The following is an 11055-nucleotide window of genomic DNA, read 5'->3' on the forward strand; positions in this document are numbered from 1 at the left end:
ATTCACAGTGGGCAGATGAACAATAATCTGCCCCCCATCAACATCCTTTCCTAATCCATAATAGCTAGAGGTTGGTCTAAACTCTGAAAGCACAGGGGTTTATATCCTTCCCAAGATGTTTGCTAGCGTTAGCTGTGCTTGTTTGAGCTATTCTTGTTATCCATATAAATGTGCAGCCTTTGCTCTCCACCTCTGCCCTATCATTTCGGGCTGGTGAATGGAGCTGCGCTCCCCGGGCTTCTCTGGGAGCACATCACTGAAGAGGATGTTCTCTGTCCTTGATATTTCTCAGTCTTCAAATCCACCCTGATTGGCAGCCAGCCCTCTAGCATCTGCTGGATTGGTTTAAAGATTCAGCAGGATTTTCTTTTCTTTTTTTTTTTTTTTTGCTTAACTCTTTCTGCTCTTTTCTAAATGTTGCACTTAACAGCTGAAACGGGGCTCGCACAGATTTTTCGCCTGGGACCAGGCAGCTTTTCCATTCCTGAATCATAAACTTAGGAAAAGTTATTTCTGGAAAAAATTATCATGGTATCCAGAGGAGGTAATTCAGAGTAGAGGAGAAAATAATGTTTTAAAATAAGCAATATGGTAATTATATGCTCAAATAACTTCTAAAAACATGTCAGAAGTTTATTCTCAGAAAATCTTCCTGAGAGCTGTTTGCAGTCAGATACGAAAACAGCTGAGGTTGTCATGGTGGGGTAGATCATCTCTGGTTAGGCCGGGGCTAGAATTATTGCCAAACAATTTGACGTGTCTGTACTTTCAACCTCTCACAAATTGGTAAGAAATTCTGTGAAAGCCCCGAAGCAAGCAGGCTGGGATTGTATATCTGCCATTAGTTCAGCCCCTCCGAAGCTACTGCTGTTTATTCCCTTGCTCGCTTTAGTAGACGCTGACAGAAATGAGCCTCCTTGGATGAAATCCCGATTCCATTTAAGTATTGATTTAATCGATGCTAGGATTACAGCCTGGCGTTCAGAAACATGAGGATGGGTTATACAAGTGAGCCCTCAACTGCACGGCATAGGGAGTCAGGTCCCATCTGTGGCTGAAGTACAAAGTCTGGAGTATTATCTGTGGGTGACTTATTTTTTTTATTTTTTGTTTGCTGTTGTGTGTTGCTGTAGAAGTGGAACGCAGTTTCCAGGCTAAACAACAAAATCCGCTTAAGCCATGGAGTCCAACCAGGAATCCTCGCTCTTCCTGGTGAAGATCTTGGAGGAGCTGGACACGAAGCAGAATACTGTTTCTTACCAGGACCTCTGCAAGTCCCTGTGCGCGAGGTTTGATTTATCCCAGTTGGCCAAGCTCAGAAGCGTGCTGTTTTACACCGCTTGCCTGGATCCTAATTTCCCAGCGACTTTGTTCAAAGACAAAATGAGATGCACTGTAAACAATCAGCAATCAAAGAAAATCATGGTTGCAGCAGATATAGTAACAATATTCAACCTCATACAAATGAACGGGGGAGTGGCCAAGGAGAAACTTCCAGTTGCAAGGCAAAAAGTGAAGAAGAAAGAGTCCTTCGAGTCCTGTAGGTCTGACACGGAAATCTGCAACATGGCAGACTGTGTGCCCAACTGCGAGCTGAACGACCAGGAGTTTAACCGGGGCTTTCCAGTCAGAAGGTCTTCAAAATGCAGAAAGATGGACTGCAAAGACTGTCAACAGTTTGTCCCTTCGTCAGAACCCAACTTTTTGCTTGGCGTTAATAAGGAGATGAAGGGCCGGGCTGCCTCTCTGGACAGGCTTCAGGCACTGGCGTCCTACTCCATCGCCACGTCTCCACCATGCGAGATGCAGAGTACGTACTTCCCCATGAACATTGAAAATGAATCTATTTCAGACCAGGACTCCTTGCCTATAAATGCAGGCATAAAAGAAACTTTCATTTCAAATGATGAGCCGTTTCTGATGCAGTCATGTGTCCAGAAAAGAAATATATTCAAAGAAGATTTTCATAATCTGATTACAATATCTCCCAACTTAATACCGTCCAACAAAAAGCCAGAAGATGGACACAGAGAGCCTCAGAACAGGAAAGAAAGCTCTAAGCAGGCTTTCTTCAACCACAGCTTTGAAATGCCATACAGCAGCCAGTACTTGAATCCAGTTTATTCTCCTATACCAGACAAAAGACGAGTGAAGCATGAAAGTTTAGATGATCTTCAAGCTTCAACGTATTTTGGCCCAACTACTGTTCTTGGGCCCCAGGACACCAAGAAGTGGACTGGAAAGCCAACCAAGCAAACTGCCTGGCCAGCTAAAAGCTGGAGTTTAAATACTGAGGAGGTACCTGACTTTGAACGGTCATTTTTTAATAGGAAGCAGTCTGAAGAGAAGCCGCGATACCAGAGTTCGAACAACCCATCTCCAAACTTTCCTTCAGCTGACAGGCATCAGTCCTACCTAAACGCGAAGGATCAGCAGCCAATTATGCAGGCAAACTACGCTGTGAAACCGAATGGGCATAAACCCAAGGAAATTCCTTCCATTCTAGAAGTGGAGAAACATGAGCCAGTCAAAAAGTTTAAGGATAAAAGCATTAATTGTACTTCTGTTCAGATCTTAAGCATTGACAGGACCACGAGTGTTGGGACACAAACGGAGCAGCAAGTTCTGGACCACAAGAAATGCAAGGATTTGTGTGCGGCGGGCCAAGCCAAGTATGGAGAGCGGCACACTCTCAAGCAGTCGGATGATGACTCTGAAATCGTGAGCGATGACATCAGTGACATTTTCCGGTTTTTGGATGACATGAGTATCAGCGGGTCGACGGGAGTGATGCAATCTTCATGCTACAACAGCACAGGTTCCTTGTCTCAGGTGCATAAATCAGACTGTGAGAGCTCACCTGAGCACAATTTGACTAAAATCTCCAACGGGAGTGCCTGCAACAAATTGGATAAACTGGTCCGGGCAGATATCAGTAATACAGATGATGAACTAAAAAACAGCGTCTGCAAATTAGTTTTGAGGATTGGTGAAATAGAGAAGAAACTGGAGTCTCTCTCAGGTGTCCGAGAAGAAATCTCCCAAGTCCTGGGAAAATTAAGCAAGCTGGATCAAAAAATTCAGCAGCCAGAGAAGGTCAGTGTACAAATAGATCTCAATTCTTTGACAAGCGAGGCAGCGTCAGATGAGAGTAACTCCCCGCAGATATTTCAGTGCCACAATACTCCTCATGGAGGCAAACTGGAGAACAATCCAGAGTGGTGCTGTTCAGACGCCAGTGGAAGTAATAGTGAGAGTCTTCGAGTAAAAGCCTTGAAAAAAAGTTTGTTTACTAGGAGGTCATCAAGATCATTAACAGAGGAAAACAGTGCAACTGAATCCAAAATAGCGAGTATTTCAAACTCTCCCCGAGACTGGAGAGCTATTACTTACACCAACCAAGTTGGCATTACGGAAGAGGAGATGAAAGAGAGAGATGGAGGAGAAAATAAGGACTGGCACAGGAAATCTAAAGAGGTAATTTCAACTTTAACTCACATAATAAGCACTTAAAAATAATCTAGTTATGAATGTCTTCCATAGTCATCACAAGCCTCAGGGTATGACAATACTTTGCCCTGCCATATTATGCCTGTCTTTATTGTTATCATAATTGAGTGATTTTGCACCTATATCTTCTTGCTTGGCAGCTGCAATATGGTCAAGTTGTTCCTTAAAAGCACTTTGCTCTTTTGAAAAGGCGGGGGGGAGGAGAGGGGGGAGGGAGAGTAATGTGGGTGAGATCTTTGGAAGATGATGGTGGTATTCATCATCAGTGGCGATATAATGAGGCCGGGTAATTAACTTGGTGAAAAGGGTGCGAGGGAAATTGAAATTCTCTAGTGGTTGTTTTAAAAGGGATATTTTTAAATTGCATTGTGATGGCTTTTATCGGAGAAGTATGTGCATATTTAAAAGCCAACAAAATAGATTCATGGATTCAAATCCCACAAGAAATGAATCCTTGTATGTGTACCATGAGACGCAAACTGTAGTTATGTTCTCTGTCCCTGACTTTCATGGTCATTTACATGAATCTTAAACCTCCTGGGGAGGAAATGCAGCATAGCTGTGGTCTTGTTTTGGTTAGTCAGAAAAACTCTGCCTATCCCTCCCAACAGATGCTCACTGCTATCTTCACAGATCTATCGTAGCCGTCCTTGTGCTGGGCTCTGGTGGCTGCTCAGTTGAAACTGTGCATGGTGTGGACTGTTGTTTCTGTTTCATGGACGGTGGAGTGGGTTGGGGGTCCTTCAGCTCCCTTGTCAATCAGGAGCACAATGGGCATGTGTTTTTGAAACACATCACCACTGCAGCTTTGAAGGAAGAGGTTTGAGGGAAATAAGTGCAGTTGGATGAATATGAAACCATAAACTGTGGGTTATTAGCAGGTTGCAGAAATGGAAGAAGGTTGCCATTAGTAAGCCCAAACCTTGGCTTTTCTGTACATTTATCTGCCCAGGATGAAATTCTGACTTTGAAAGTCCCTTCCTCGCTCCTGCAGTAGACTATGGCTGACACTGGATTCGTAGCGTGGATGGTGTGGTGTCAAGAGGGTGCTACCTGGGGGCTTCCCATGGGATTTCTTCAGGTTAAGACTTGACCTGGAAACAGAAATCTGGAGTCCTGCATGTGGCTCTTAGCTTTTCCGGATCAGCTAGGCTTTTCTGCACATCAGGGCTATTTTCAGAATACTTTTATAACTGTAAACAGTACAAACCCTAAATTTCCGCTGCCGCATCAGCTCCATGGTGAACATGGAGCTGCGTCTGTCAAATACCTCTTTGGTGTGGTTGTGGGAAGAGGGTGGGCAAATGGACTAGGGCCATCCAAAACTTGGTCTTAGCTGGTACTTTTTTTATCATGGCTTAAGCAATATCACATGGTGATTCTGAAAGGAATAGCTCTGTCCTTTGTGTTTAACCTCCTTATAGTCCTGTTTCTTCTCTCAAATTCTTTTGAACCCTATTGCAGGCAGACAGGCAATACGAGATCCCACAGCCACATAGACTGTCTAAACAACCAAAAGATGCTTTCTTGATTGAACAAGTCTTTAGTCCTCATCCCTACCCTGCATCACTCAAGTCACACATGAAAAGCAACCCGCTCTACACAGACATGAGGTTGACGGAGCTGGCTGAAGTGAAACGCGCCCAGCCATCATGGACCATAGAGGAATACACGAGGAATTCGGGGGATAAAGGCAAGATTGCAGCATTGGATCTACAAGTGAGTCTTTATTTATTTAATTTGAATGGCTTGATTGCGAATGGATGTTGCCAGAATATGCATTTAAGAAGGGATTTGGATAGCTGAGGAAGGAGCTGTGCCGTGTTGAGCCTCTAATCTTGCTGTTCCCTATCCATCCTGGCCAGGGACAAAGAAAAATGTGGATGTTTGATTACTGAATGGTGATCCTCGACAGGTTGGTGCTCCCAGATTACTCTGCGACGGAGAGATGTCTGCTAAGCCATCGTGGTGTTAGTAGCTCTAGAGAAGAGTTCAGGGGTAAAGGGGTGCAGAGATGAAGCGGTCCCCAACTGCAGCAGGGCAGAGTGGTGCAGAAGCTGGCATTGCTGCTTTGTCTTCTATCCTTGTTCCATCTGAATTGTTCACAGAGGATTTAAGTGTTAGGGCTTTTTCCATTTTGTTAGGAATATGAGACATAAAATACTTGTAGAAGATTTTCAATACCATGACCGTTTTTGAAACACATCACCGTTGCAGCTTTGAAGTGTCTGTTGGACACCAGAGTCATGTGAAGAAGAGATGAGCTAATGGTCTGTCTTGTTTGCATTTTTGTTCAGCTTGGAAGCGTGCAGGCTCTTCTGCAACAAGCAGAGCAGAGCAAGTTACTGGGAGACAACTCCAAATTTTTTGATTTAAATTTTTCCAAAGTGTGGTGCATTTGAAATCACAATCCTGATATATACCGGGCTGCCCAAACCCAGGACTGAGTGCCCACGTTGGATACCCTGTCTAGCCTGATAAACAAAAGACATCTTTGAGGAAGGAATATAGCTGAGCCTGGGTTTAAAGAGGAAGCGTGAAGAATGCCATCCAAAATGTGTCAAGACCAAACAAATGTTGCTGTATTTAGTCATGAAGCACAAAATGCATGACATAATGAAATCCACGCTGACACGCGGATCACTGTATATCATTTATATGCATTTATACAGCAGCATGCAGAGCCAGCGGGGGGACTGGTGCTGACCTCAGGCGTTTAGGGCTCCTTGCGTCTGTGTACATGCCCCAGAGCAGAGCAATCTGCCTCCGCTAGCTACAGGCTTGGCAGGAGCTGGGGTACACTGACTTACAGCTCGGGGCTTATCGGCGCCGCGCTAACGCAGCTCTGTGGTCAGCAGTCCGTGCGGTGCAGCCATACTCAGGCAGGGAGCCTACTTGTCTCCAAAGTTTGTCTGCCAGGGAAGGTGGCAGGCAAGAGCCTGGGACGTGCTGCTCCACATCAGCTCTCGATGGCTCAGTGCAGAGGTACCTAACCCAGCTCCAAACCCATCAGACTAAGCCCTAGGAGGGCATTGGGATGCTATGAGAAAGCCTTGGTTACCCCAAGGAGAGCTGCCATGCCTCAGGACCCCGTGTTAGCTGGTTTGGAATTAAAACCATCACCCCCACAGTGATGTAGTGCAACTCCCACGAGTGTTTGTGCGGGAATTTGCGCGCAACAAGTTCACCTCCTGGAATTTGTGCACAAGTTCACCTCCTCGCTTGGCTCATGCAAACTTCCCTGTCCTCACCAGCCCCTGTGCTTTGCTGTGGCTAAAGTGCAGCTGGGGAGAAGCCAGGTAGCACAGGGACCAGGCTGCATCTTGCCTCAGCTGCCTGCTGCTTTTTGGGTCTTAAAAGCTTTAGAGGGCTTACTAAATTCCTAACCCTGGCATTGCAGACTCTACGCTAGAGTAGGGATAGGCTGAAAGAAATTCCTCTGCAGCAGGCAGTCGCAAAGCATCCCTTACCTGCTGCGCGGAGGCACCAAGGGAGGTGATATTTGGAGGCAAAGCTCCCCTGGGAGAAGTGTTCTCCATCTGCTCCTCGTAGGGCCGTTTCGTTCCCTGTAAGCAGCTCTGCGCGACTGTGAGCAAACCAGAGAAATCGGCTTATTGCCATCATTTATCTTTAGGATAAAGGTGATAAAACTTTACTGGTTTGAGTCTCTCCCTCCAAAAGGACTGTCAGAATTGTACCTACTCCGCAAAGCCCATGTCTAGACTTTATAATAGAGCTTACTGACAAACTTAAAAAATAGACACAGACTGATGAGTGGTTTTTTTTTCCCCAGTGATTAAGTTTATTAGAACTGAAGGTAAATACATTATGCTTTAATGAACATTCCTACATCTGGCAATGAAATGGGAAAGGAAGCTGATTAACAGTAATGGGCCTTTTTAATAATGCATCTTCCTTTTGAAGTAGTTAAAAGGTCAATACCGAGGTGAGAGGTCCAAAACTGTAATTTCCTTGAAGCATAGCATGGCTATCTTTGGGATTTTTCTACTTTTGTTTACTTAAAATTTCTCCTGGCGCTTGACATGTCTGCTGGCTTTTCCTTCAAAAATAGAAATTGCAAAACTGCAGTGAGGCCAAAGTTTCTCCCAGGTGTGGGGGTCTGTGAGAGATCTCATCGCGTTGCTCTGTGTGTGATGTTCTGCTGGGACAAAACATTCTCAGGCTATTTTCTGATGCCTTTAGAGATGGGGTTGCTGATTTTTCTCAGAAGGCTGGAACAGGTCATTCAGAGCCCGAATGGTACAATCTCAGACCCAGCTGATGGTCTCTGTTTCAACGTACTAGTGCTGTCATAGAGATCTCCATCAAATGATCATAAAACCGTTGCTCAATTTTAATTGTTTATTTCTAGGGTAGCTGTAAAATCACTTCTTTTAGTTGTTCTGTACATAAAGCACACTCTGCTCTCAGGCAAATCAAAGTTTCAGCCAGTAGCTCGTGGCCACAAAATCTGAATTAGCCAATTAAAGGCTTACCCAAATCCCTCTCAAGTCAGCTGGAGTTTCTTTGTGTGGAGTCCAACGAGCTCTGGATCAGCTCCATTACGAGCCCAGAAATGGTGTGTGTTAGGATATTCTTACTGGAACATTTTTATGTGGAATCTTTTTCATTTTTTTAAAGAAATGGCCCTTTGGGGCCCCAGACACAAGAGACAGCTTAGAGGAAAAGCTGTCATTTTTCAAAATGTTCTTTCTGCTTTATTCCTTTCTGCTGGTAAGTGCAATATAATGTCTGGTGTTTGGACTTCCCTCATTTTCCCTAAAAGAAAGGATGAAGGGGACAAAAACAGCAAGGTGGAAGTGCAAAGCTTGAAGAGCTGAAATTCTAAGGAAGAAAAAAACAAAAGATAAAGAAAACCCTTCAAATGGAGACACTGATAAAGTTCTTTTCTGACCAATTCAGATCTCCTTCACTTTTGTTTTTTTTTTTTTTTTTGGTTACACGTATGTAATGGCATACTCTTAAAATCACCTCCAACCCAGAAAGACTCAGACTTTGGCAATGAGCAGAGTGTTGCCTCCTGTGGAAATATAGATTGTGCCATTGGGGTTAAATGATCTTGTCTGTGGAGGTGGACCAGGGTAATGTGTGGTACCAAATTGTATGCCAGGTGTCCAGTTCCCCTTCTCCTCCTGCCCCTAAAATTGAGACAGCATCATGCGTCCAGGTGACTTTCAGAAAATGGGCCTGGAAGGATAGCTCGAAGCTGAGGGTTACCTTGTCGTGGGTGTTTTCATGGGAAACAACTTGTGACCCACTTCCACGGGGTGTTCAGCACCCGCTGCCTGCGGTTGTGTATTCCCACACTGAAACGAAGGGCTGGTGTCCCCAGGCATTGCCATTCCGGAGGGGGGCTACAAATTGCCCATCCAGAGGGACTGGGTGCCGGATGGGGCTGGGCAATCTCACCCTGCAATCAAGTTATGGCAGCAAAATTAGGGTTAGCTTTATAAAATGTAGTGTATGCATTAAGAACCCTTCTCATCAGCTGGGCTTTAATAATTTAAAAAGCAGTAACAGACCGGTAGTTGCTGACATCTCTGCTGTCTAGCAGATTAAAGAGATTTTATTTAAATGCCATCCAAGATGACGAAGTTTATGGCAAATCAGAGGTATGTGAGGGATTTTGCAGCAGAATTATACTGTTTCAGGAGTTTATTTTTTGCAGTGTTTTGTTGCCACTTTCGTCAGCCTTATGGAACTGGGACCAGGAGTTGAAGGGATGTGAGAAGCGGCAATAACCCACTTTATCCTGACAGCAGACCCAGATGCAGTTGGGAGGCCTTCAGGCACATCTGCTTTGTTTGTTTATTTTGTTAAGGACAGACCCCAGACAATTAACAACTGTTTCCTTTTAATTTTTAGACTCAAGAATCTTTAAACCCAAACAACTTAGAATACTGGATGGAAGACATTTATACTCCTGGCTATGATTCCTTATTAAAACGCAAAGAAGCCGAGTTCAGAAGAGCAAAGGTTTGCAAGATCGCTGCCCTGATAGCAGCGGCAGCTTGTACGGTTATTCTGGTCATTGTAGTTCCCATTTGTACAATGAAATCCTGAACCCACGGACAGACCCGTGACTCCCAGCGGTGTGCGTCTCGGATAGCTCATGCCATGTTTCAAAAGTCTGATGGCAAAACTGTTAGGAATTTGCTAAGGAAGAGTGTTCTGAGGATATCCCGATGGAGAATGATGTACCCGTAGGCAAAACACAAAACAACTAGAGAAACTTTTTTTTTTTTTTAAAGTATTATTTTGAATAACAGACTGTGTGGCGGAGTTAATGGGAACTCGGTTCAATTTTTATGCATTTTTAAAAGTGCAATATTTTTTTTCCTAAAGAAACAATATAATGTTTTACAGAATCAGAGACTGATGAGAATCCAGGCAAAAGAGGAAGGTTGTCTGAGCTATGTTGCATTTAATGGAGGTATGAGTACATGGAGGTAGCACTGTATAGAAGGGAACGTTCTATATGCATTACATCGGGGAGCTAGGGAAGTCTTAAAGCTCTCTACAATGTAGAAAACTCTGAATGTATTGTATTTATTTTATAGTATTTATGTATTTCATGATCATTTGATTGAAAGCAGACTGTGTAGCCATGAACAGAGTTTATTCCTATGTTCAGATTAAAAAGGGCTCTTTGTATTTGGTCTTGCCCCAAGACCCACTCTATCATCACTGAGTGCTTAGATAAGTGCAATGTGCTGCAGACCAAAAAGATTATGTTTTAAAGCAATCACAAGAGGTTTTAGTTGCTTCTATTGAATAACATTTGCATAGAGCTGGCAAACTTGCCTTGCCAAAAGGGTATTCTTTACCTCCGCAGACAGTGAAATTGTCTCAATTTCACTCCTGCCAGCAAGCAACGCTGGCAAATCAAAGCAACGCTCTGTTGAAGTTCTTGGAAATGTAATCTGAACAGTTATAATTTTTTTCACAAAGTCTTTGTGCCTTTTTTTAGACTGTAGATTAAATAGAACTGTTTAATTTTGCTATTTTAAGCCCATAACATAAATCGCAACATAATGGGTACTAATGGAGGTTCTTTTCCCGCAAGCCTTCTATACAGTTCAGAGTGCTCCTCAAACAGCAGGGCTGGTGGTTACTGAGCACTTATATTAAGGGCACAGTTTTTCAGGCTAGTGGAAACTTGCTGTTAATACAATGCATTCGGCACGGGGAGATCTTTTGCTTCCCTTTTGCTAATATACTTAAGAATGATGGTTGACTCTACCGGACAGCAAGCAGTCTGTATCCCGTGGGAACTGCCCACTTGATGCTTTATCCCAAATGCAAATAGCAGGTTCAAAGGAATTCTCAAGCTATGACAGAAATTACCTTGCCATGGTTATTGAAAGCAAATACCCAGACAGTATTACTCTTCTGTCAAGTATAGATGGAAAAAAAAAAAAAAGTAAAAAAAATTATATATTTTCAGGAAATAATGTGATCTTGCTGGTCCTCTAAGGAAAAGGAGATTCTTTTAGTGACTTCTCTTTGTGTAGGGTAATTTTG

At 43.7% G+C, this 11055-nt stretch overlaps 1 protein-coding gene across 1 annotated transcript; it reads left to right on the forward strand.

Moving 5' to 3' along the window:
- The first annotated feature begins 1131 nt into the window (after positions 1–1131).
- Positions 1132–10276, forward strand: KIAA1024 (KIAA1024 ortholog). Its single transcript, XM_009886095.1, has 3 exons — positions 1132–3477; positions 4975–5229; positions 9397–10276. The coding sequence occupies exons 1-3, from the start codon at positions 1180–1182 to the stop codon at positions 9592–9594; spliced, it is 2751 nt and encodes a 916-aa protein (XP_009884397.1). The 5' UTR covers positions 1132–1179; the 3' UTR covers positions 9595–10276.
- Positions 10277–11055: the final 779 nt, after the last annotated feature.

The sequence above is a fragment of the Charadrius vociferus genome, unplaced genomic scaffold, assembly GCF_000708025.1.
Source record: "Charadrius vociferus isolate BGI_N301 unplaced genomic scaffold, ASM70802v2 scaffold365, whole genome shotgun sequence".
NCBI classification, from domain to species: domain Eukaryota; kingdom Metazoa; phylum Chordata; class Aves; order Charadriiformes; family Charadriidae; genus Charadrius; species Charadrius vociferus.